Genomic DNA, 26,899 nt, shown 5'->3' on the forward strand with positions numbered 1-26,899 from the left:
CTCATGTCATTTTGGTTTGTTCCTTGTTTTTTTTCCCAGAGTCCCAGTCTCCTGACTGTCGATGCTGCTTGCCTGCTGTTCACTGCCTGCTGTTCACTGCCTGCTGCCTTGCAGAGAGAATGCTTTTGCAATCCTACCAGAAGGAACCTGGACAAAATTGAACCAGGTCTGAGCCAAGTGAGTGCAAACTGTACCAACCTTGTTTTCCACAATCCAAGACACACCACAAACACTGTCACGGTGACTACATACATGTCTTTGTGCCACACTCCATTAGCTCACATACCTGCTGAGTGTCCTGCTATTTGATGTCATTCTCATGAACCATCTGACATTGGGCTCTTACAGCACCAGGTACTCTGAATTGGGAAACCTCAAAAAAAAAAAAAAAAAAAAAAAAGCACAATATAACCAAAGCTGGGACTTCAAGGAAACTCTAGATAAAAGCTATGGACCATGCAGTCATGAGAGGTCAAATTTTTGGCAGTGCAAATGAGACACTTAGTGGGTTCGCAAAGACAGATAAACAAGACATGCTATTAATCTCCAGTCCGTCATGATCTGGAATACCATTGAAACGGAGACTCTAGAAGACCAAAACTTGTTCCAGAGAGGGGCTCCTTTCTGGATCATGTTTGAGCCAATCCAGTGAAAAAACCAACAAAAAGTAAAGAACAAAAATTATGACCATTTCACTCACAGGTTTTTCTCTCCAAAGATTTTCATATGTATTGCATATTATGTATACTCAGTATAACACCGGAAAGCACAAAGTAGATGAACATGTGGGGACCCTTTCTGTGAAATGCAGTGTTCTCTCAGCGCATCGGATAGCTTCCAGCCATCAGATGCCCATCAGTATTACTAGACCCCATCATGAAATATGCCTAGTTTTAAGGTTCTTTGTAGAAACCACCTCGGCACATCTCTGAACAACCCCTGTAAAGCCCCTAAGGTTCTGCTCCCCTCCATTATGATTTCTGTATGGTACACTGCTACTCCTAAGGTAATTGCTCCACGTAATCCACAAACAGAAGTCAGGAAGACTGAATGCTAGCTGCTATACGACTCGGAAAGGTGATAAGGACATTATGATTGATTGTGAAAAAGCCAGAGGTAAACCAAGCACAGACAAGACTGACAGCAAACTCTGGGCTTTGTCTGTCATTATAGGATTCTTACATATACAGTGCATTGAGAAAATATTTTGTAAAGAATAACATACACATAAAGGTAGTCTGATGAACATGTATTATTATCCGGGGGGGGGGGAAGAAAAAAAAACAGCAGAAATGTATAAAACAAAAAATTCAGGAGAAAATAATGAAAGAGATTTGTGGTTGGTTGGTGACACTTATTTTATGAACTTGTCAGGGTTTTAAAGGTTAGGTTTCTCTGATCAGTCTGTGCTTACCATGCCCCCCAGCACTGGAATTTCTGATGGGCAGGTGCTCTCAGCTCATACCATTTTTTGTGATACCTAGATTCAATGAATAGGAGCCCTAACTGCTCTTTATTCTGTAAGTAAATAAAATAAAGGATTAACATTTGAATTCAAAACAGGAGTGTGCTTTTAAAGTGAATCTGATCATCATCCTCACTTACTGTACTTTGGTTTTCACCATGGAGCAATCTTAGACCTCCCAAACTGGAATCCTTATTAATAAAATTAAACCAATAAACTCATTGTAAGTGTTAGCAGTCAGTCCACAGCTCGAGCCTGTCTAAAGTAACCTTTCAGATCCTTAACACTAACTCTTTCATTCCACAGATCCTCTCTGGTTGCACTAGACCTTTTGGCAATATAGATCCTAAACGGGGCATTAGTTTGGGATTCAGATGTGTCCCAACCACGAGTGCAACAGCGACTACTCACGGGACACTGGAAGATAGGTTTAATGCCTTTGCTGGCTATGATCTGCCAGTCACCAGGATGATTTTGCTCTGTGTAACTGAAAGCAGTATGTACTGCGTCTCTAAATCTTGAGCCCGCACTTGAAACTCAGCAGTATTTGCCATTTTGTGGTTCTGTTCAGATCCAGATTGCCACAGAGAATTACAGCCCCAGCCCCTTAAATGGAGCGAAGCAGCACCACATGCCGTTGAGAGCCATCGTACCGAACCAAGCTTGTGCTCTTCTGAGTCTAAACTCTGTGTCAAGACAGAGACCATCTGGTCTTTCCCTTGGACCAACGGCTTCCAAACTAGGAATCATGCTTCTGGAAGTGTGACTGCAAACGGTGTTATAAATCCAGCCACAAAGATCATCTGAGAACTGCTGTCTTAAATATCGTTTGGTAGCCTGTTTACATGAAATATGAAAAATGTGAATTAATATAGGCACTGTTAAGATGGTTCAAAACCCCTCAGGGACAGTCCCCTTAATCTAGAGGAAATTTGCTGAGGTCAGGGCATAATTTTCCACTCTGTATTGCCAGTGTGTACCAAAGCAGACAGTCCGCTGTGTGGGTACAGGGCTCTCTATTTTTCTCCTCACTTTTGAAACCTTTCTTTGTTGATAGTGTTTGGAATTTTTTTTTTTTTAAAGCAGGGAGTGGAAGTTAGTGTCCAGTCTGAAATAAAAACAATCTTAACTACCACCTCCCCTGAACCCCCAAACTACCCAAAATGTCGTGATTTGCATACATGGGGAAAATACTAGATTTTCATGTCCTGTACTCTCTAGTGCACCTCCCTCTTTCAAAAGCAGACTGGGAAAGAAACTTGAGACTGGTTTGCATCTTTCTCAGTATACCGTGCCACAATACATTTGCACATTTTCCCTGTATATGCCCTCTGAGTATTTGATCCTTTATCCTTATAGTAATTGCCTTGTTACTTCCTTGTAGTTCCACTGTACTCTGGCACTGGCAGAAATTGTCTTGTACTGTTATGCTGATCTTCCTTTCATAAGGATTTCAGAAAAGAGGCAAATTAACAAAGCTAATAAAGTCTGAGGGAAAATTCTATTGTGTCTCCTGTAGTGAGAGCTGAAGAAGCTGGCATACAAAGAAGAGGACCTCTTCTCTTGACTTTGCACTTAGTTCATTGCCTACCTTGACAACTTATGGAATGTGCTTGCCAATTTTTTTTTTTTCCCCAATAATATCTTTAAAATAAACTGGAACAGATTCTCTTTCATTTACGTATAGATTTTGGCCATGGCTCAGGAAAGCACTCGGGCATATTTCTGAATCCATTTCTCTTCAAGACAGCATATAAACACCCGAGCAAAGATCAACACACAGGTAAGCGTTACGAGAAGCATTAGGTAAACTCAAAATCTGAACTGAGAGAAAGGTGTCTCTTCATCTGGCTATAAGTTCATTTGGAAAGCCAATTCCCCTTCTGTTTTTCTCTTCCTCTTCCTTCAAAGAGAAGGCATAGACAAAGCTGCCTGTCAACACTGGTGGTTTCTCTATGAAAATGTATTTTAAAAAGGGCAAAAATGCTGGGTGGGCAGAAGAGTGAGAGACAAAAGTGTGAGAAACAGCCCTGCAGACACCACAATCGGTGAAGGAGGAGGGGAGGAGGTGCTGCAGGAGCCAGAGCAGATTCCCTTGCAGCCTGTGGAGAAGGCCATGGTCAAGCAGGGGAAAAGCGTGAGGAGGAAGGGTTGGCAGAGAGGAGCTGTTATGGAGTGACCACAGCCCCCATTGCCCACCCTCTGTGCTGCTCAGGGGTGGGGGAGGAGGCAGAGGAGCTGGGAATGAAGGAGTGAAGTTGAGTCTGGGCAAAAGCAGGGAGAGGAGAGGATAATTTTGTGTCTTTAATTCTGATTTCCCAACTGTATTTTAACTGGCTTTAAGTTAAGTAAGTTTTCCCAAAGTCAAGTATGTTTGGCCCATGACAGTAACTGGTAAGTGATCTCCCTGTCCTGATCTCCACAGACATCCTTTTTCAGCTTATTTTGTCTGCCTGGCCCATTGGGGGGGCAGGGGGGGCGAGCGGCTGGGTGGGCATCTGGCTGCCAGCCAAGGTCAATCCACCACAACTATAAACTATTTCTATCGCAGGAGGTACATGGAGCACTTTCTGCATGTTTCATGTACAATTTCTACCAGCTTAAGTGGTTAAGAGTTAGGTCACTGTAAATGTACTCAGAAATCTTACTTTAATGCATTTGATACATTATCAAAAGAAGTTTTTAAAGAACTTTTTCTTGAGCTACTTAGAGACTGAAGTTTAAATATTTGTGCTTGTTGAGGAGAAGGAGAGCTTATATACTCATATCCAGGGAAGGCTTTCTGTGACCAAAATAAGACTGAAGACTGGCCAGAGACATCAGTCATTGCAGTGACATGTTTTGGGAGAAGATTCTTTAAATAATACTGGAAAGTGTCTGAGCAGGATGAGAATAACTTTGGGTTATTAGAAGTAGATTTTCATGAAGAAGCTAGAAAGATCCCTCTGCATGTCCTTCAGCTAACTTGAATGACAAATCCTATAGAAAATTTGTTAATGTTTTAATTTTCCAGCACTGCAAGGTGATGATACAGTAATTACTGTGCAACTAGCACATTAAGAAACAGCATAACTTAAAATTACTTCATTGTTCCAATTGCTGATTTGAGAATGTAAAATACTCCCAGTACTATTATAAACAGCGGATACATTGGCAAACTTTGCAGAAGAGCTCTCCTTTGCTGCCTGCCAACTTTACGGCCCTACAGGAAGAGAAATTGTTTAACTAAGCCACTGTAAAGTGTACTACAATTATCTGTGACAAGCATAAAATATTTATTTATTAGGCACCTTTTTATCAACTGTTACATCTGGTACCTTGCAGAATAAGATTGTTTGCATGCAAACATATGAGATACACAAAATGTAGTGCTGAAAGAATGGGATGTTAAAAAAATATTTGAAAGACATTTTTCTTGCATTTATATGGAAACATTTAACATTTGAAAAAACCCTAAGATCTGGTGAACATCAGTACAAGTTGCTGAGTTCATTTCTTCACAGGTTTCTAAAATGAAAGGCGCTTGTTATTGTAACAACGCATTTTGGAAGAACTGGAATATTTGAGCCTATATATAGGGGTTTTAATAGTTTAATGGTAGGTTTATAATATATGCAGTTAAAATATATTTACAGTTGAAGCTGGTTGCAAGTTGTCAGTGGAATGCCTGGTAAATTTTGTCAGAAATTGACCTATAGAAAGTAAAGATGAAACAGAGCAAATTGTCTCAGATCTAGAGTAAAATTTTTAGTTGGTGGTCTTACTTCAGTTAGCCAGCCATCTGCAGTGAAGGGTACAGAGGATCTGACTGAGCAACAAGTGTCTGCCCCACAGGGTTCAGAAAAAGAAGTATTCAGTAACCAAATATCCATTGACAACTGAAATGATCTATTGTCTGATCTATTAGCTACTTTTGCCATAGAAATTGTTCTAATCAAAACCTTCTATGTTTTGGATTACTTCTGATTTACGAGCAAATCGGGAAGAATTTTACAATCTTATTTTGCTGAGGTTATGAAAAATATGTATTTCCATACCAGCGTGGTTTTCACATTTTTAATAATTCTTTAAACACAAAACACATAAAATAATTTCCAAGTTTTAAACAGTTGACCTTACAGGTATAATTGATCTCTGGGCGACAGCATTCCACCGATTAGCAGCATCTCCTCTCCTCCTGCTGTGTTGTCACAATACTAGAAGGCAGTGCTGGAGCCCTGCAGGGGCCATCTCCGCAAACTTACAATAAGCCAGAATTCTTTAACCAAAAAAGTTCCAACTTTGTTAGGATCAAAGCATAACAAGTAAGCACAAAAAAAGATACTAGCTGGCAATGTGGATGGAGGACTAAGGCAGTGGTGAGACCCTGCAGCTATACCTGTCAGTTGTGTGCCCAAGGGGATGACGAAGCCACAGCCTATACAGAGCCGGGCGCTGCACGATCACATCCACATCACAGAGCACACGCGTGGGGTCCCACAGGCTCTTACTAACGGGTGCTAAAGCCTTTTAGCTTCCAAAATAAATCTCCACCTGCATTACGTAAGACTTTAACTTCACTTAAGATGTCAAATACCAATAAATACTATTATCCACCTCCAGCAGGGGCTCTACCTAACTCCTGCTGGGTTCACTGACCCCGTACATACTTTACAGAGAAACCACGGAACAAAATGAGGCCATCAGAGCCTCCATGTTTCTGTGAATAGCTTATTTTTATGTGCGTTCAACCACAAGTAGATTAGCAGGAAAAGTACAAACCGTGTTCAGTTCTGAAGGAAATAAATGAACAAATGAAAGGACAAACACAAACAAACAAAACTCACCTCGCAGAGAAACATGACAGTGATTGACAGCTTCTTAGGGAATGAAACATTGCAGCAAAAGCCAGCTTAATAATATTAGTACTATTTGTATGAGAATGTACTGCCACCTTCTTAAGTTTTTGTTCTTATTTTCTGTGCTTTCCCACATTTCTTAGGATTATAGATAAGTATTTATTCAACAGAATTCGAGATTAGTGAAATAGGAAAGCTGGATGGAGCTATAGCATTTGGCAAAGACCATTCTCTATTTCAAAAACTCCACAACTGCTGAGGCAGAATGACTTCTCCTATTCCAAATCTGGCCTCGGAGGCTGCGGTGGGTTAACGAACTGGGTAGGCAGCTAAGCCCCCACCCAGGCACGCACGCACTCACGCACTCACTCACTCACTCCCCCGCAGCAGGATGGGGGAAGAGATTATGAAGGGCAAAAGTGAGAAAAACTCATAGGTTGAGACAAAGCCAGTTTAATAAGTGTAAAAAAAACCCCAAATCAACAACATCAACAAAACTCAAAACCATAAAACCCAACTGATGCAACCTCCCACTAGCTGACTGATGCCTAGTCATTCTCTGGGCAATGGATGTTTGGAAAAACTCAGCCCCCAGTTTTATTGCTGGGCATGACGTCATATGGTACAGAATATCCCTTTGGTCAGTTCAGGTCAGCTAGCCAGGGTGAGTCCCCTCCCAAAGTCAAGCCCACCCTCAGCCTACCGACCTTTGGCGTAGGGGGTGTGGAGAGACAGCCTTGATGCTGTGAGCGCTGCACAGCAAGAGCTAAAACTTCGGTGTGTTATCAACATTGCTTTAGTCACACATGTAAACCACAGCACCATACAAGCTGCTGTGAAGAATATTAACTCCATCGCAGCCAGACCCGGCTCAGAGGCCCACAGAAGACCAAATATTCTTAAGCAATAGATTTGACTATTCTGTAACAAACTAAACAACATACTGAGTCAGTATAGTTTTCCAATGACAATATTTGGTGGTGAGGCCCATTTTTTCAGTGAGTAACTTGTTTTGAAGATGTGGCAATAGAGCTTATTTATTTATTTATTTATTTATTTATTTTTATTGTTGAAAGAAAATTTATATTTGAGAATTCCTTTTATTTTTGTGACTAGAACAAGTTAAAGATCCTTGTCCTTGCTTTCTCATTTTTTAATTATAGAGAGAAAATTGTTTTATTCATTCAGAAATCAGAGAAACTATACACGTTTTCTTCATGTACAGCGTTGGTGGACAAGGGAAGAGTGACAGATGTCATCTACCTGGACTTGTGCAAAGCATTTTGACACTGTCCCGCACGACATCCTCATCTCTAAATTGGAGAGACATGGATTTGATGGATGGACCACTTGGTGGATAAGGAATTGGCTGGATGGTCGCACTCAAAGAGTTGTGGTCAATGGCTCAATGTCCAAGTGGAGATCAGTGACAAGTGGCGTTCCACAGGGGTCGGTACTGGGACTGGCACTGTTTAACACCTTTGTCGGCAACATGGACAGTGGGATCAAGTGCATCCTCAGCAAGTTTGCCGACAACACCAAGCTGTGTGGTGCGGTCAACACGCTGGAGGGAAGGGATGCCATCCAGAGGGACCTTGACAGGCTGGAGAGGTGGGCCTATGTGAACCACATGAAGTTCAACAAGGCCAAGTGCAAGGTCCTGCACATGCTTCAGGGCAATCCCAAGCACAACTACAGGCTGGGCAGAGAATGGATTGAAAGCAGCCCTGAGAAGGACTTCAGGGTGTTGATGGATTAAAAGCTCAACATGACCCAGCAGTGTGCGCTTGCAGCCCAGAAAGCCAACTGTGTCCTGGGCTGCATCCCCAGCAGCGTGACCAGCAGGTCGAGGGAGGGGATCCTGCCCCTCTACTCCGCTCTGATGAGACCCACCTGCAGTACTGTGTCCAGCTCTGGGGTCCCCAGGGTAAGAAGGACATGGAGCTGTTGGAGACAGTCCAGAGGAAGCCACGGAGATGATGAGACGGCTGGAGCACCTCTGCTATGGAGACAGGCTGAGAGAGTTGGGGCTGTTCAGCCTGGAGAAGAGAAGGCTCTGGGGAGACCTTAGAGCACCTTCTGGTCCCCGCAGGGGCTCCAGGAAAGCTGGAGAGGGACTGGTGACAAGGGCAGGGAGTGACAGGCCAAGGGGAATGGCCTGAAGCTGCAGGAGGGGAGATGGAGATGGGATCTGAGGCAGAAATCCTTCCCTGTGAGGGTGGTGAGGCCCTGGCACAGGTTGCCCAGAGAAGCTGTGGCTGCCCCTGGCTCCCTGGCAGTGTTCAAGGCCAGGTTGGATGGGGCTTTGGGCAACCTGGGCTAGTGGAGGGTGTCCCTGCCCATGGCAGGGGGTTGGGACTGGATGGGCTGTGAGGTCCCTTCCAACCCAAACCATTCTGTGATTCTGTGATGACACTATGTACTGTTTGGGGGTTTTTTGCTATTTATTCAGTTCTTTGCACTAGCAAGACAATAGTGCTGACTACTGAATTTGAAAAAAAAAATCATGTTACAGTTATATCTGAAAAGTAGACATTGATTGGAGCATTAACGGTATTGTACAGTTGTCAGGTATAGATTGGTTAACTCCATACCAACTGTATTTTATTAATATACATATCAGCTTTTAGCTAAAAATTTTATTCAGACTCTTAACAGTGCTTAATTGACTCAAAAAAGCAAGTGGCAAAGATTTTATACAATGACAACAAATTGTCCAATGAATTCCTGCAGTTGGTGGAGAAGACCTTCTATTGCCTCTAGACAGTGCAAACAGTCCTCAATGAGAATGTTACCTTAGCGTTATTTTGGTTTTATGTTGTGGGTTTTTTTACCAGCTCTGTGTAAAGTGCACAACTAATAGGGACAGTGAGATTATCCTATGCTAATACATTTTGTCAGTGTTGCTTTTCATGTCTTTATCTGAAAAAAACCCAAGGAAACAGATGTCTGATCTCCTAATGTTCAAAATAGGAACATGACTTCATGTTCTGCTGTGTCAGAGATTTCTGGCAAAAAGTGAATGTTATTTCTAAGGTTGAGGAAAATCAAGACAGCTAACTCTAAACTGGATGCACGTGGTTTTTGAATCAGGTCCTAAGATTTTATTTACTTTCTCTCCAATGTCTTTTAAAGAAATGCAACTGAAAACATGGCTTTCTGGTAAAGACATTTGTGCCACCTTAATTGTATATATCTCTGCTGCCACGTGATTCAGCAGAACACATGCTTCAGAGTAATCACAGACATAAAGCCATCCTTGTTTGCTGAAGTTTTTAAGTGCATGCTTAAGACCGAGCAGATTCCAGAGTGCTTCACAAAATACATTTGGGCTTTGTGCTCCACTGCTTTGAAAAATGGAGAACATAATCAAATAAATGCTGTAAGAGACATCTTTTTTACTGCCTCCTTTCCTTTGTGACTGAGAAGAGAACCTGACATCTTCCTAGCATCAGTCCCCCACAAGTCGGGAAGAAGCAGAAATGTTTCAAAGGGTGACGGCTGCTGCTGACAAGAAGACGTACCTGTTGTGCGCCAGAATGACCCAAACCAAGCTGTTGCAAGACAAGAACTGTAAAAAAAAAAAAACAAACGAGACTTTATACATATATTACTTATTTTTCATATCATTATGTTTGAGTTGGAAATTAGGTAAATGGAGTTTATACATCCAAATTCTTCATGCTTTTTCTATCTCATTAGCTCCATGGCCCAGACAAATGATAAATGTTTGTAATATTGCTGTATTTTAAGTGCATGCTAGAGACTGGAAATGCATTGAACAGACTGTTCAAGAAACTGTATTGTTCTTGTTCATTGTCATTAGTGGCCCATGTATTTTGATTCTTATGAGGTAATGACATATAATAACAAAGGTTATTTTCAAATCTTACTACAGATCTTTTGCTCAGCTCATTTCTATGGGAGATAACCACATCTATTGAGATAATGCACCAGATGTTATTCAGGGAATGACTATCAATTTGAACCAATATCTGTAAAATAATCTGTTTTCCAAATGCAAATTGCTTTCTCTACATGCCCTTTTCTTTCCAGCATAACCACCCTGTAAAACTCTGCCTTTCTAGTGTGTAATTCCTTGACACTGCAACTGAGAATTTCAATGGTACCTGTCTGTTGCTCCCTTTTCGGTCCATGACAAATTTCTTTTATACACTCTGGCAAACATATATTTTACTTCTGCAAACATTCATAAAAGGAAAGTACATAGATTCTAATCAGGATCTCTTACACCTTGAATACAGAATTGCTTTTGCTATAACTTATAGTAAGTCTGTCTTTTGTAACAGGCATCAGATATAACAGAACTTCATTTGACTCCATCACCCTTCCAAAACCTCGTCTTGTCTGAAAGTGGGTCTTGCTCTTTTACATGCACCACAGAAAATGCATTGAGGAGTCTTCTATTCATTTCAACACTTCTGTCCTCCGTCATTACTTCAAATGCATTTCAGACTCTGACCTTTTTGGGATAGAGATTTTTTTTTGTTAATACCTTGCCTAGTCTGGAAGGGACTCAATTCTGGCCACGCAGAAGTAACACAACACTAAAACAGATGGATTTTATTTAAGTCTGTGTGACAACACTAAAATCAGGTGGGGATAGGAGCTCGACCGAAGATGCATGGCTTCTGTATTTAAACACAAACACACTAAAAATACACCTCCATTCCTCTACAGCTCTGCTGAGGTGTTAGGCCAGTGCTTCTCACACTGCTGCAAAGTCAGTGCTTGTGGGATGGAGGCCTCTGTTCCATTTTCATCACATCAGCTACTGGAAGTGCATATTGCACTACTTTCACAGGACATTCCTTCTGGTACTGAACCACCAGAGCCACTGAGAAGAAATTTTCCTTAAGAAAACCAGGCATTTGATGCATAGGACTTTCCACCGCAATGCTTCGATGTGATTTAAAATGCATCTCCTCCTTTACCTTTTCCTCTACAATTATCTTTTCATTTCCTTGAAAGTAACAGCATCTTCTGTGATTTTCTAAAGTCCAGCTAGCAAGAGAAAGTGAATACCTGAATACATCAGAGGTTACTTTAAAAATTCCAAGCCCGTATTTCTGCCATTGGCCATGGAAATGTGGCTAAAATATGCCTTAACTTAAAAAAATAGGGGGGAAAAAAAAGTCAGTAACTGTATTGTAGCATATTGTTATTGTCATTGTCCCATGGATTTGGAGACAATTACTTTGATTTCTGTTGCCCACTTCAACTCTAAAGTCTAAGTTGGGAACACTTTAATGAAGTCATCTGATTTTACCTATCAAGCTGTGTGATCGCAGGCATCATTTGCTTGATGCACTAAGGAGAATTTACAGCTATAAACAACGTCTATCACAGTAGAGCCATTAAGTCCCTCTGTTCATTCAAAGACACTGTGATTCAGACTGCTCTGTGTATTTGCAGTATAAGGATACAACCTTGTAGCACCCTACGTATCACAGATAATAACAGCGGTAAAGATTCTACAGAATAATTTATAGCTTCCAAGAACGGGGGGGCAATAGATAGCCAACCCCCCAGAGAAGTTCATGCCTCCACATCTCAACTGCTATTGTATCCCTTCCAGATATGTATGTCTAGCTGTGTCTAGTGAGTTCATGTGAGCTTACCGGTCTTGCCATTAATAACCTCTGAAAGCAGTAGAGAAATACCAGTGGTCTCTTCAAAGAGGCTATCCTATCTCAGAAGACTGGCATTTTAATGGTAGCAAGAACTTGAAAAAAAAAACACACCAAACTTTAAGTTGGTCCTCTGCTGCCAAAGCATAGGGCAAGTGAGTATGCAATTATTGTTAATGCTGTATTTCTTTGATCGAATTTTTGGGGAAAAATTAAAGAAATTCTACAGTACTAGTTCATACCCTGTAAGGGAAATGCTGGGAAATCCTAAAAATAATCTCCTCTGCAAGAAAAGAAAAAGAGACTGGGTATAATTTTATTCAAGTGACTCATATCTCCATTAAAGCAAAAATGTATAGGTCGAAATATGTTGTTGGTGGACAACAAGCTGAACGTGAGTCAGCAGCGTGCCGCTGCAGCAACAAAGGCAAATCACATCCCGGGCTGCATCTGCAGGGACATCACTAGCAGAGATGGATATGTGATCATCCCACTCTACCCAGCGCTTGTCATGCTGCACCTGGAGTTCTGCTCCCCACAATTCAAGAAAGAAGCAGACAGGCTGGAGAGGGTCCAAAGGAGGGCCATGATGATGATCAAAGGGCTGGACAACCTGCCCTGTGAGAAAATACTTGAACGAATTAGGTCTTTTCTCCCTGGAGGAAAGAAGGCTCAGAGGGACCTCATCATAGTGTCCTAGTACTTACAGGGTGGCTCCAAAGAGTATGGAGGCTCTCTCTTCACAAGGAACTGCATGGAAAAGATGAGGGGCAAATGGTACAAGTTGCATTGGGAGAGGTTTCATCTCGACATAAGAAAGACTTTTTTTTAAGTAAGAACAATCACTCACTGGAACAACCTCCCCAGGGACGTGGTAGAGTCACTGGCAGTTTTCAAGATGTGATTGGACAGGGTGCCAGATAATCTCATCTAGGCTCCCTTTCCCACAAAAGGGTGGACCAGATGATCTTTTGAGGTCCCTTCCAACTTAGGCTGTTCTGTGATTCCATGTTTCTCTGGTATGTGTATAAAGCAAAATTCTAAATACAGCATATTTGTTTCTATAATGAGCAAATACAGGACTTATTTAGATATGCAGTTCAATCTGTAAATGCAAATAGTGACTAGAAATGAAACCCAGGAATATGTGACACATTGTTTTCAAAGCAAAATATGAACACTGGACATAGGCAATTAAGCATTCCCTATGTTTTCTAGCTGAATATGCAAATTTGACATTCAAATCAGACTTCTAAAAAAAAACTCACCCAAGCAAAAACACTAAGAACATAAGCAGTCCAAAGTTTAAGCCTTTTTGCTCTAACTTTAATTACTTCGCCATAATTTCGGTTAAGGGCAAGGCACTTTAGTAGGTTATCACTTTGCTCCTCCCAACTGTTTCAAAAGTCAAGTACAGTTTCCCCTGACAAAACATGTAGTGGATGGAATTTTTAGATGGAGAATTTACAGCAGAGTAGCATGCAGAGAATTCATTATAGCTAGGAGAAGGAAGGCACTTTAAGAAGGTGACAGTATTGTTTGCATAATAGGTTTGCCTGTTGCAAACTAAGGGTAACTGCTGAACTGGCTTAATAAATTACATACATTTTTCAGTAGCTACAGATAAGCATGCGGCAGGTTCTGGAAGAAAGAGGGTCAATAGGCTGATTATATGAAGTAAAAACAAAATAAAATGCTATGGGATACGCTGTTAAAACATGCATTTGCCAACACAGACATACATCGTTATTTAATGCAGATTAACAGAACAAAGGAATCTAATGCCCTGTAATTCAGGGCCACAAGGCTTTTAGGATGGGAGGACTTGATGAGCCTCTCCCATCTGACATGGTGTTGCGCAGCTCCTCAGTTAAGACTGGGCCCCAAGTTTGGATTTAGCATTTTCAGTGGGTGCTATAACTTCCTGCCCCATTCAAGTACAGTTTGTTCCATTGTTTGCAATTTCAGTATTCTGCCCTACAATGAGATTTTGTAATTTTATATTTCAAGGTCATAGATTATTAACACCATTGAACAAAAGGCATCAGTCCTCTGCAACACTCTGCTCCAGGAGTTCAGGCTAAGATGGAACTGTGGTAGCAGTTAGGTCTTGGAACTGACCGCAGTGGAAGATCTGTGTTGTTACTCCAAGGCAATTTTTTTTGACCTTTAGGTATTGGACATCTATACACAAGCGAATAAAATCAGAATGTGCTTATTTGATTTAAAGTGGGAAAGGACCAGAAGAGGTGATACGAGTTGAGGAAACAAGGTTGTACTGCTCTCTAGATTAAACAAGCTGGCAGGGACGGAAAGGGAGCACAGTGGAATAAAGGTCAGGCTATGTCCACTGCACCTCTGGATGCTATGAAATGAAAACTGAACCTGATTGCGAAGGGTCTGAGCCAAAGTCTAGTGAAGTCGACCTCTTTTATTGGGAGGGTGGGGTTGGTCAGACACAAAATTCTTCTCGGCTGATTTAAGCTACCTTTGGTGCGAAGTGGCTGCAGAACAAGCCAAGCCTAGGACATCATTAGGGCTAGCAAGAAACCTAAGGGGAAGAGCAGAAAAACATTAGCATATCAGCAAGTCTCTTTTTATATATTCACACACACACATATCTATATATCAGATATATATATGTACACATATAAAGGTCCATTGGGTCTTGCGAGCATTTGCAGTAACAAACACTGCTATGAAGATATTGCTGCCCATCGCACCTGGCACTGGTGATCTATCCCATTCACACACTATGTCTCTTTGTCTTCTGTTTTCTCTGGGATTTTATCAGTTCTAGAAAATGGACAGTAGTCTTATTGAGTGTCTTGAATCCAAAAGTCTATTTGATAGTCATTGCAGGTTTGATGTGCAGCAGTCTTTGTTAAGACACAGTGATCTTTACATAAACAGGCTGACCTTTGTTAACTGGCATTTTGTCAGGATGGGCTGAAGGCGGGAGGGGGGGAGGCGAGGGGGAGAGGAGCCTGTGCTACTTGTTGCCGTAAGAGAAAGTGTATTCTGAGGCAAAGAGGTAAGATGGTGTGCCTTTCATTTTTATAACTGCATAATGAATCATAGATATGCCTACATATTTAACAGCTACTACCCTTGAAACGGACACTGTATTTTTTTCTTCACTAACCATAACATCCTTCCTTTTCTTCCCTCCCCTCGAAAGAAAAAGACAATAAAACCCAAAGCAGGCTAAATCATTGCTAAGATCAGATCGCTCCACAATTGTTTAATATAAAAATGATTAAACATGCTGACAGGAACAAACCAATGTGATGCCAGAGGAATCTCGGGTTTCTGCAGTTGCCGAACCTCTCACAAAAGATTCTGGAAACATAAAACTGTCAGACTGGCAAATGTACATGAGCACGTCACACTAGTGCTTGGGGAGATAACTGGCAGAAGACAAAAACCTTCCTGATAAAAAAGCTCAACAGAAATGACAGTGTCTTTTGAGGACCACATGTAGCACAATGGACAAATGCTGGTGTAATACTGTGGTCACTCCATATTGTCCAACGTACACATCACGTAGTCTATATGGTGACTGTGCTTACTGATCCTGGGGAGCATGGTATGAATACAGCCAGGCTACCTGACCCGCATGCAGGGAAGCCAAAGCTTCTTGTTGGTCTGCAGGCTGTTCCCTGACACGGACTGGCTTTCAGTTTACTAGTACCAGCTCTCAGCCTAACTATACATAGGGAAATAGGTTTTTATTAGCCATAAACGTGCGCGTCTGCTTACAGCACATATGTAGGAGAGGGACTGGGGCGGGGAGGGGGGGGAGGAACAAGCTCCATAAATGCTGGCGCTGCCTCCCCCTCCCACACACACCTTGAAATTCAGCACACACTCTGGAACCACTATGCGAGGAAAAGGGAGATTTTTCCACCGAGCCTGCTCGTGATTTCCATACCGAGAGCCTAGAAGCGCCGGGAAGGGGGGGGGGGGGGATGAAGGAGGGATGCTTCGCTTACCCAGGGCAGGGAGGGGGGCACGGGTGATTAGCGGGAACATTTCCGCCCATCCTCTGCCCCCACCCCGCAAATGTTTATGGTCGCGGTGTCCGCCGGCCCGCGTCGCTCCGCGAAGCCGGTTCCCCACGCAATGGCCCCCGCCGCCGCCTCTCCCTGCCGGGAACGGAGAGCGGGCCCCGGCCGGGACGGGGAGGATGGGGCCGCCAGGGCCGGGCGAGCACGCAGGAGCCGGCACGGAGAGAGGGAGAGCCGGCTCGGGGGAACCTGTCTGCGCAAAAAAAAAAAAAAAAAAAAATATCTGAAACAAAGGCTTGGCTGAGGGTAGGGGGAGAGGCTGGGAACGGGGGGTCCTCTTACCCGGTCGATACCGCCGCTGTGGCTCGCTGGATTGCGGGTGGAGGAGGAGGAAGAGAAGGAGGAGGAGGAGCGGGTGCCTCGCCACCCCGCAGCCGGCCCGCGGGCTGCCTCCCTCCGCACCGGCCCTCCGGGTCGTGCCGTGCCCCCTCCGGCTGTGCCGTGTGCCCCGGCCCCGCGGGCTGCCCTCGGCCGTGCCGTGCCCCCCGCACCCCGGCCGTGTCGCTCCCGCCGGCGGAGCTGGCGCTGCCCGCCCCCTGCTCCGCGGCTCCCCGCGCCCCGCCGCGCCGGCGGACCCCTCCCCCTCTCCCGCCCCCCTCCCTCCCCGAGGGAGATTGGTAAGTCCTGCAGATCCCGACCCCGGCGCCGGGAGCTCTGCGGAGCCAGCAGCCCCAGGACCCGGTGTGTCGTCCCGTCGTGTCGTGTCCCTCCCCGCCGGCACCCCAGCCAGCCCCTCCGCCGCGGCTGGCGGGATGAGAGCCCCTCTCGCCCCTGCCTGACCGCCTCGGCTCGCTACAGCCTCCCACTTCTCGGCGCAGTCTTGTCTTTGCTCCACCTGGCTTGGCAAACCCCCTCTCCTCCTGCCCGCTGTTGAGATCCCACAATTTGTTATTCTCTCCTTGAGGATCACATCACCACCAAAAACCCACCTCAGCCCCAGCAAATCCTATCCCTCTCCGCAGCTCCTCTTGCTATTCGGATTTCCTTCCCTCTCTCCTCCTTCCTCCCCCCCCCAACTCTCCCTCCCTCCGCCAATTCCTCTGGGTCTTGAGCCTCTCTCCCCTACACACACACACACGCACACGCACACACACACACACAGAGGCACGCACGGTGTGAATGGTTTGTTATACTTGCTGCTGTGCCACACAGAACTGCTGATGGTTTCCAAAGTCCCATCACCATGCAAAGCCCTCCTCTAGCTTGAAGCCGAAGATCATGGACTATATGCTTGGAATCGGGATGCATTTTGCTCACAGCCCCTTCGCTTCCTGAAATTTCACCCGGTGAGTAGGTTTTATTTCATGTTCGGGTTGCTTCTTTTCAACGAAAAGGACACTTAAAAAAAAAAAAAGAGAAAAAAGAAAAAGAAAAGCAAGGTCTCAGTTGCCTCGCCTTGCTTCTGAACCTTTCAGTAGCCTGGCTGGCTCCACTTTCTGAACTCGAAGAAATTACGAAGCACCAGCCCTGCTTGCTCACATCCATTCCGTACGTTAGCCGCCGCTCTCGGCACCAAGTTGCAATCCGCGCCGCAGCCTCACTCGCAGAGTCTTTGCCATTCCACTGCTTATTCATCACATTTTATTAACGTTTTCCTCGGGCGCTGTACCCGCTACATTCTCTGGTTTAACCCTTGCGGCCACAGCTGCTGGCACGGGTGCGGGAAGGGCTCGGGGTTCCTCCCGCGGGGGGGGGGGGGCGGACAAAACTCGCTGGTGGTGGAGGGAGTCGTGAGCGTGTCTAACGGAGTGCCTGGAAGTCTGCGTGGGGAGATAAGGTGGAAAAGTTCATTACTCTTCCTGATCCCCTGGAGAAGCTTGGACTGGAGTGGGGGGAGGACATATTCTCCAGAAAGGATAGGAAAGGCTTTCCAGAGCTAATCGGATCCGTCCCGCCGCTGGTGCTCGGAGGTGGCAGCGCCGGGGTGCGCGGGCGGGGGAGGCCGGGCGGGCTGCGGCCGGCGCGGGGGGCAGCGGCTGCCGGCTCTCGCTTCACGCCCTTCCCGCAGTTCCGAATCCCATCGCACCTCCGATTTTATTTCTTACTGTTCTCGGGAATACCTGTATTGTTGCTGGCCTGGGGAGCGCAGGATAGGAGCGAGGCGTCGTCTTCACAAAACGTACGCTCGCTATCTATCTGCCTGCCGCGTTTTGAAGCGTAGAACATCTTTTGAATCAAGTAGGGGCTTCCTTACTTTGAAAGGAAAATAGAGAAGAGGACCAAGGGAAATAAACACTTTTTGTTTAAAAAAAAAAAGGACAAATGCCTTCAGAGTGCTATTTGTGGCTAATGCTTCCAGTATTTCTGTGTCTCTAATTAGCGGCAGAGATCCACCCACGTTCAATAGCAGAAGGTAGGGAGGGAACATGTTACTTCTCACGGTGAGGTACTGACTGGGCTCCATTTAACTCTGTCATTTGGTGTGCAGGATAAGTGTGTGTGTGTGCGCAGTCATGTCTCCAAAGCAGTACATGCAGAGATCACAAGGAAGGTGCTAAAGGCTGCAAGCAGGTAGAGATGCCAGCGAGAAATACACGAGATCTGAATTTATTGCCTGGTGGCAAGCAGAGGACGGAAAAGATCAATGCCCCCTTCAATACCGTGGTCCCGAGAGGGCTCCCCCCACTCCCATCTCTTCCTCCCCCCCCCCCCCCCAAATTGCTGGCTGATGTCGGGAAAGGGGGAGTGAAAAAACCCTTCAAGCCTGGGATCCAAAATGCATCCTTCCTCCAGCTCCTCTCTTCCCCCAGCAGCTCGAACCCCCCATGTCTGCTCCTGCCCTCACAGCTTTCTCCCGGGTCTCTCCTCCCGGAGGTTTTCCCGGTACCGTCACTGCCCGACCTGCCTTCTCTGCCTCCCCCCGCCGCCGCACACACCTCCTCCTGCCCCGGGCCCCTTCGCCCGCCACTGGGGTGATTAACCACGTCCCAGCCATTTCTCCTGAATTCCCCGGCTCTGACGCTGCTGCTGGGATCCTCCCGCACCAGGCTGCTCAGGAAAGTTTCCGTGCAGTCAGACCCCCTTCGCTTCCTGGGTATAGAGGATTACCTAGGTAAATGCGTTTCAAAACCTCTGTCAGATTTTTGATCCTTAAAAAAAAAACAAAAAAAAACCCCACCCCCCCCCCCAAAAAAAACCCCAAACCCCCAACAACCCAAAACCTTGGGGAAATAAACCCCACAACCACCCCAGGAAGTCCTGAGGGATTAACTCGCTGTGGGAATAGCTCACGCGGTGAGCATCACCTCGCCGTGCCAGTTAAATGATAGCGCTCTGCAGAAGAGATTTATGTGCCCATCAGCAGAATATTTCCCGGGTTTAAGAGCACTCTATATTCCCTCTGTGCCGACGGGGGTGGGAGATGGTAGGACACAGGATGAGGGCAGCGGAGTTGTTTAGATCACAGTCACTGTGATGGATGGCAGTAACCCGGTGCCTGGGCACTAAAACTGACACAGGTTGGACCGGGTGGCGATTCTACACTCAGCAGAAGGCGGGACGGACACACACACACACACACACACACCCCCCAAACCCTTTGCATACAAACATCAAATAAATCAATGCAATTAATGTAGGCTTAATGGGCGATTGCAACAAGCGAGCGTGAGGTATGCTTAATAGAGAAGATTCCCATTAGCCTTGCCGGTTCATTCCCAGCGTTCCGCACCCCCCGACCGGAGGATCCCCTCTGCTCACGTTGGGCTCGATGACTCAGAAAATAATAGGAATGCCAGGCAGGAGCCTGGCGGATTTTTGCTTTGCTTTGGTTGGTTCTTCTGCTTTTTGTACAAAAGACTGGTAGTGTGTAAATACCTCCCAAGCCTCGCGGCCCATTCCCGAGGGAACGGTCCCAAACAGTGCAGCTTCCCTTCATTTAGGCGTCCAGCCTCCCTGCTCGTCTGTGTCTGGCTGCACTGTCAAGGATTACCTCCACCTCCTCTGCTACCTTCATCGCCCCTGGAGCTGTGTGGCTTTGGGACTCCCTTTTGGCCAGGAGCTAATTTCCTAATTTCAAATGTTGGCAGTGGCAGGCGGACACCCGGGGAGGGGGCTCTGGCAGAGGAAACGCCTTTAAAGATGCATGTCCACGTCCAGCCCGCCCGGTCATCCGCCCGGACTTAACCCTACACCGTTCCTTCAAGTTGTGCGTGTCCCCGGGGCGAGGTACCACGGGGAGGAGGGATGGGGAGAGGCGGGAGGGGGGGGTGCCATGCCGCCGCCCGCAGCAGCAGCAGGAGGGGCTCCGGGCGGAGCAAGCTCCTGCAGCCGGGCAGCAGCTCCGGGACCCGGCCGAGGGCTGCCGGGACCCCCCCTCCCCGGCTCTCCCCAGCCTCCGCAGGAGGGGGCAGCTCGCTGCTTCCACCGCCGCGCCCGCCGCTTTGCAGGGGAAGGGGAACTGGAACCCGCCGGGGAGCGGGCGCCCGCTCCGCCCCAGCCCAGAGGCCGCCCGTGTGTGCGGGTTTGCCAGGGCTGCCCGCAGCGGGGAGGGAGCCTCGACCCTAAAGAGTTAATCGGGGGTTGCAGGGTGCTCCGAGCATGAGTCCTGTGTGCGCCTCACAGATGCACCAGCCAATCCCAGGCAACAGAAGCATGAACTATATGTAGCATGGTGCAAAAAGCGAGGTAAAGAAAATAGGGTGTAAAGTGTCACAGTATATGGGAAGACAGGAGACCTGCTTTCTTGGGCTACGATTTCTGTGCTACTTAGAGACCATCATGCATTTAAAAAGGTAAGGTCTTTGTTACCAGCAATCCGTAACGTGGTTCACCTCCGAATTCAAGTGCATTTTCTGTGTACCTTTCATTAAATGTTAAATTGTGTAGCGCAGAGTGGGTAGAAAGTGGAATATGGTAGTGTTTGGGAATGTTTTTGAAAGAGGACATCCGTTTCAAGTTGTAATGATTTCTTTTAGAGATTAAGCGAGCGTATGCATGTGAAGTGAAGCAAATTCATGACTGGCAGAAAAATGTAATGTATGCGATAAGTGAAGGATGTTCTGTTGTAGCACCAAAATCAGTCGTGGATCTATATCAAATGAAGGCCAATGTGAGATGGACCTGATTTTGAAAAAATATGTCTAGAGTAGTCCAGAGCCGTGTATCTGACAAGCAAGTCTGACAGAAGAAACAAAAATAACTTCTTTCCTAGAAGAGTCCACATCTAACTTTATTTAAATATGGCATCACAAAAGAATGTTATAAAAAGAAGTGAAGTCAAAACCTTATAGAGTCTGTATTTTCAAAGATGAGTGACTCTGACACATTAAGCATACGGAGATAAAGCTGGAGTGGCCCTACTTGCATTTACAAGATACAAGAAATAACTTCGGAGGGGCAATCCATTTAGATATCAGACTTTACAGACTGCTGTCAATGCTCAACTCCAGCTGTGCAGGGAGTCACCCATTTTAAATAGGTGCTCTATCAGCTTTACCATAAGACCTAGCTTTGAGAATAGAAACATTTGACTCGTATCTCTTCCTCTCTGTATCTAAGCGTAGCAGCAGCACTGTAGTCTTAGATGCTGTTGCAGTGCTAATTATCAGAGTTCCGTAAAGAAACTACCTACAAATTCCTGCCTTCAAGCATTTTTTTTTCCTCTAAATCATGTACATAATTTAAACAGAGGAGGAAAAAAACAGAAAAAAAAAAAATCTGTTATATTTTGAGTAAGCTGATCCACCTCCAGTGAGAGCTAACCTCCCCAACAGACGCTGAGTTCACCAGAGTTCCTGTGTTTGGGGTGCTTGCTCATGAAACGCTGAAACACTGTGAGTGAAAACGTTAACTAGGAAACATGAAAACAAGCAGCTGAACGTTTTACAGATCTCACTGCAGAAGGCAGCATTTGTACAACAAGCCAACAAAACAACTTGTGGATCTTCGAGTGATGCAATCACCCCGTCTCATCCTTTCCCATTTTTTTTCTACTACTGTCTGAATGCTATTGTGAAGAATTAATTGCAGAAGTCTACTCATTGTTAACACCAATGTGTGTCTGAAAAGTTATCTCTTTAGTCACATAGATTGCAGTCACTTTTCACTCCTCTCAATCCCAGGTAGAGACAATGATTTATGGGACTAAAATAGTTCTACTTCATTTGGATTAATTTGAAATTGAGTAATCGTATCTGGCTATGGTCAGTCTAAGAAATTTCTTGCTTGAGATTTCAAGAGAAAAATGCAACACCTATTGGAAAAAAAAAACCAAAACAACCAAACAAAAAGCAACCTCTTGTTACCAGCAAGCTTGCTTCTTCAGCAATTTTTGAAAATCTAAATGGAAGATTGGAAGATCTATCAATTTACCTAAGTTTTTGCCTTGAAGAAAAAGGGAGTGGTGGGGAGAATTAGACGATAATTTCTGGAAACGTTTTCTAGCTGTCACGTATGCCTAGTGCAGCCCTTTCTTATTCCTCCCAAAGCTTCATCTCTCCTCAAGATCAGAAGTAGACATTTAATTTGTTTTCTCTCTTGAAACACCAGTAATCTCATATGGGAATAAAATCACCAGAAATACATTTTGACAACTAGAGCCAAAATACTCTTTCAGAAAGGCTGCATTAAAGAAAACTGTCCTGTTAGACTGCTGCAGGTAGTAACTTACAGCTAGTCATTTTATGGGGAAGTTGTCTTACTCCTCTTCTTGATCTCATCCTATACCATCACAAGAGAGAGCGTTTTTTAAAATAAAATTGCAACCACAATCTCTTCATAGCACTGTTTTCCTGTTGTTCAATATGACTGCTGTTCAGTGAGGGCCTGATCTTGCACAATTAAAGGAGATCAGAGCATTGCTATTAACTTCACTGAAAGCAAGATCAATTTCCAAGATAATAATTTGGAGCCAAAATGAACTTCAGTTTTAGGGGAAGAAAAAAAAAAAAAAAAAAGCGAGCATCACGAAGTTACATGCTGCATATTGAGCAGTGTAAGGCTTTGCATATCTTGAGTCAAATAGCATTAAAATACTAAAGAACTGAAGGATTTTTAACTTGGTCTTGTGTTGTTTTAGATCTCAGTACTCTATCCTCATTGATAAATCAACATTTTTCTATATGAAGTCGAGGAACATTAGGAGAGCTCCATTTTCTGAAGTGCCCCACTGAGCTGCAGGCGTTCAGTACCTCGCGACTGAAGTCAGCATACCGCTGAAAACTGTAATGTGAATAATCTGGTCTCCTAGCTCTGAAATTCATCATTTATATGTACCACAGTAAGTGTGCATACATAAACATAGTTTGTATATACATATGCATACGTAGATATAAATATGTATGATACACACCACAGAGATGCACCCATTCATCCCTCCACACGCACGGTCCGTGGAATTACTCGTTTGCCCTGGCCCATACCACGTGAGCGATTATTTAGCACCATCTTTTCCCTGTCTCCCATTGAAAGTCCCCACTTGGTCTGTGTGCCACAAAATAACGCGCTGACAAGAGGAAAGAAGGACACTCTCTGCCATGTCAAAGCTTTTCGTGTTTGACTAATGAGCCTCTCACAAAGGCCACAGATTTTGTTCCACCTTCAAAAGAAGATTGACCAGGCAATATATACTGTTAGCTAAATTAAGACTATTAAACTGTAGTGGTTTCTCTTATAATGAGGTGAGATCCTAATGCTCGTCAGTCAGATACCTTCGCTGTAGCAGTCACATTAATGGTGATTAGAAAATTCTGCTAATTTGCAGTAACACCTTCACTGCCACATCTACCAGCACTTGATTAATGAGAAAAGTGGTTTCTAAGGTATTTATTACACATTGCCAAGTAAAGGACTTAAATCTGGGGAATCAGAGTGCTACTCTATACCTTTAATCCCATATTATTCATGACTACTGAGAACTCCGTAGAGCTAATTTAGCTCTTTCAGTTCTTATAAATCTATTGGAAATAACAAAACCACCTGGTTAACTGAACATGGATGACCACTCTGAAGTCAAATGGGATTATTAAAATCCATTATAAATGTGTTTCTTCATATTTTTTTTTTCTTTTTCTATTTGAAATCTCTATTTCTAAGGAGGCTTTAACATCAGTGGTGAAAAGTACCACTGCATGCTGAAAAATGATATTGTGGATTGAGATGGCAGCCCAAGACTATATTTTTAATTAGCTATTTTTCACCTAAAACATTATTGATCCCTATTCATTAGCAGTTTGGAGGACAGACAGAACAAACATTTATTACAACAAATTTTATGTTGGATAATTTTGTTTATTTTGTACATAATGTGCAGCCCTAAAGGCTAGAAATGCTGAATTTTGAACATGAAGTTTTACATACATGTAGTTTATAGATATATATGTACTTTAGCATCTTGACAGTGATCATATCAGCACTTGTCTTTACTGATAGCAAAGATTAAAAACAGTGCAAGCAGAATGTCAGCATTCAACCTTTCGTTCTTCCATCCTGAACTGCTGGCTGGTCTACAGGGCAGAGCTGATACCCACCACTTTGCCTTGAGAATGTGTAGGTGCTGTAGATTTCTTGGATTAATCACCTTATTCCTTAGTTTTGTACCAACGTTCCTAGTGAAGATGCTTGTTTATGCAAATCAGCAATGTTTATGCAAGTGGAGACTCATCCTGCTCCCAGGCTCTGGAGACCATGAATTTATTTCACATAGAGCCATTAGTTGGTGATGGCCATTAGTTGGTGATGTTCTTTTTTTTAATCACTGCTCCTGTGGGATATGAATCTGACTCATTGGCTTAAAAAGTAAAAGCTTTAGTAACTTACTAAGTACCCCTTAAACTATCTGTTAGCATATGTTTATTGGATTGATTCACATCAGTTGAAGAGACAGTAGTGGCTTTTTTTGAAAGGCATTCTTATTTATAAAAGAGCTTCATTTCTTCATACTGGTTTGTCTTGGCTAGGCAAAGTCTAGAACATTTTCTTTTTCTCAATCTTTCTGGAGAAAAAAAAAAAGAGTCTATGATAAAGAAAGCCTATGCTCATCATACTTAGACTGCAGTGATCTGTAATCTCTTATAAACAGACTATGTGTCCCTTATTCTGCACTGAAAAGATACCAGCTGAAAGTTTAAAGATTTTCAGCATTAGTTTAGCACATTTCTACTAAATCAGAATGTGTTCTTTGATGAGCTACAACAAGAAATTTTATACTGGTTTTAGACTATCAGGTAGCTAAATTGAAAGACTTGGGAGACTGTAATTTGTGATGAGACTCGAAAGCCCAGACTTTCTCTCCTCGTAACATGATGTTCACAAGAAAAACATCTTTTAGCAGATAGACTTTTTCTCTCTAATTTTGTAATTTCTTCTAAATTTGTCAAAAACCCAAGACCTACGAGGAAGCTTTGGTGTTATATTTATATGAGATCGCAGGCTGCCCAGTACACATGACATAATTATTACTTGTACAAGCAAGCTGTGTGTATTATCCAGCCTGAGATGCAATTAGGTCCAGACTGGCTTGCTGAAGCTTGAATCTTTGCTCAGTCAGCCATAAAGTCCCTACTCTCACTATAAAAAATTAATAGCTATAACATGAACATTTAAGAGGATCTGGCTGCTGCCCATACACTAGTTACAGGCTTAGAATGTTGCGGCAAAGGGACTTTGGGAAAGTCACGCAACAGTTTACAGTAGGATCAGATGTAGAACCATGGTTCCTTAAATCCTCTCTGACTCCTGCCTAGGGAGCTTGCACAACAGGTAACAAGTTGTTTCTGATAGGAAGACAGCTTTGGTATAAGTTTATTTTTTTTCTACTAGCATCAGTAGGTTGAAGCTTGGGAACCTGGAAGGAGTTTTAACCATCCATTTACACCAGCTGAAACCCAGCTCCACATTCTGTACAATGAGCTGTAAAATATGCTGTGAGCTCCGGAGGACTTTTGTCTGAAAGAAACAGTAGAAGAGCAAAACAAAAACATTATAATTCTATTAGATATCACTGTTAAGATATAAAATACATAAAGTCATCCATTCTTATTGCAATGTATCCAGAAAAGTGCAGTGACAGAAAAATCTTTCTTCCACTGGATCTTTATGGAGATTATTTCTAACTATTGGTCTAAACTGTAACCACTCATTTTCACATGGAAAATAAAATCAAGAGGAGTGTAAATCTTTGATCAGATATCACTTGGCTTAAATTACAGGACTATATCCCATGCCTGAGACAGAGCTCCTAAACTGAGAAATGCATTCTTAGAAATAAAAACCCCCCACATTAGTTTTGTAATCACATTTCAAAACATGAACAGGATTATAGATTAGGTTAGGTAATATCTGAGGGAATGGAAGTGCATGAAACTAGGCTGTAAGCTGGATTTTGTAACTATGTCCTCACTGCAGTCAGCAGAGTTCATTGCTTTATTGGCTCTCTTCTTCAGACCAGAGAACAGCTACACACCATTATTATTTTCTTCATTATTGTACAAACAATATTAGCACTTCAAGAGCTTCAAACAAATTTCGGATTTTGTCTGATTCCTTTCCTCTCCATCCTTTTCTGAACATTTGTCACAGAATCTCCAGAAACAGAAATTTTAAGAAACAACAACAATAGTCAGCCACTCCACTAATAGAATGAGCATCTTCCTTTTTATTTTATGACATTTTTGTCACCCAAGAATTTGAAAGTGCTCTACGGATATTAATTGTTCAGGCTTCACAACACCCTTCTTTCCTGATCTTATGAACAGAAACTATAATTAAAGAAGGTAAAGGGACTTGTCAATGGTTATGCAGTAAAATCAGAGCTACGCTTCAAGATAACTCTGCTCCAAGTACTCTCCTTCCTCTGTAAACTGAATCTTCTTTAGCTCAACAGTCTGTTGGTGAGCAAAGTTTTCTCCCACCCCATCTCATTTTAGCCTGCTATGA

At 43.8% G+C, this 26,899-nt stretch overlaps 2 protein-coding genes across 3 annotated transcripts in view; one reads left to right on the forward strand and one right to left on the reverse strand.

Moving 5' to 3' along the window:
• Positions 1 to 8,690: 8,690 nt before the first annotated feature.
• LOC129209371 (collagen alpha-2(I) chain-like) lies at positions 8,691 to 19,979 on the reverse strand. Its single transcript, XM_054833702.1, has 6 exons — positions 19,956 to 19,979; positions 16,307 to 16,816; positions 15,950 to 16,217; positions 15,238 to 15,296; positions 14,340 to 14,505; positions 8,691 to 9,874 (listed from the first exon to the last, which is right to left on the reverse strand). The coding sequence occupies exons 1-5, from the start codon at positions 19,977 to 19,979 to the stop codon at positions 14,494 to 14,496; spliced, it is 873 nt and encodes a 290-aa protein (XP_054689677.1). The 3' UTR covers positions 8,691 to 9,874; positions 14,340 to 14,493.
• Positions 16,695 to 26,899, forward strand: part of BRINP3 (BMP/retinoic acid inducible neural specific 3) — a 223,331-nt gene continuing 213,126 nt past the window's right edge. The window contains exon 1 of one of the 2 annotated variants that reach the window (XM_054833452.1): positions 16,695 to 17,310. The gene's annotated coding sequence lies outside the window, so the exon portion shown is untranslated. Of the gene's footprint in view, positions 17,311 to 20,264; positions 20,758 to 26,899 lie in introns of those variants that run through there. The other variant, XM_054833453.1, reaches the window with a different exon arrangement.

The sequence above is a fragment of the Grus americana genome, chromosome 8, assembly GCF_028858705.1.
Source record: "Grus americana isolate bGruAme1 chromosome 8, bGruAme1.mat, whole genome shotgun sequence".
In the NCBI taxonomy this organism is placed as follows: Eukaryota; Metazoa; Chordata; class Aves; order Gruiformes; family Gruidae; genus Grus; species Grus americana.

Excerpts from the sequence above, each read along its gene's own strand:
- LOC129209371 (XM_054833702.1), bottom strand. The coding sequence starts at position 19,979 with ATGAAGGTAGCAGAGGAGGTGGAG. Across the intron at positions 16,817-19,955 it reads AGGTAGCAGAGGAGGTGGAG|CGAGCCGAGGCGGTCAGGCA; the intron begins GTAATCCTTGAC and ends GGGAGGCTGTAG. Across the intron at positions 15,297-15,949 it reads TGCCCCCCTCCCTGCCCTGG|AATCTTTTGTGAGAGGTTCG; the intron begins GTAAGCGAAGCA and ends TTATGTTTCCAG.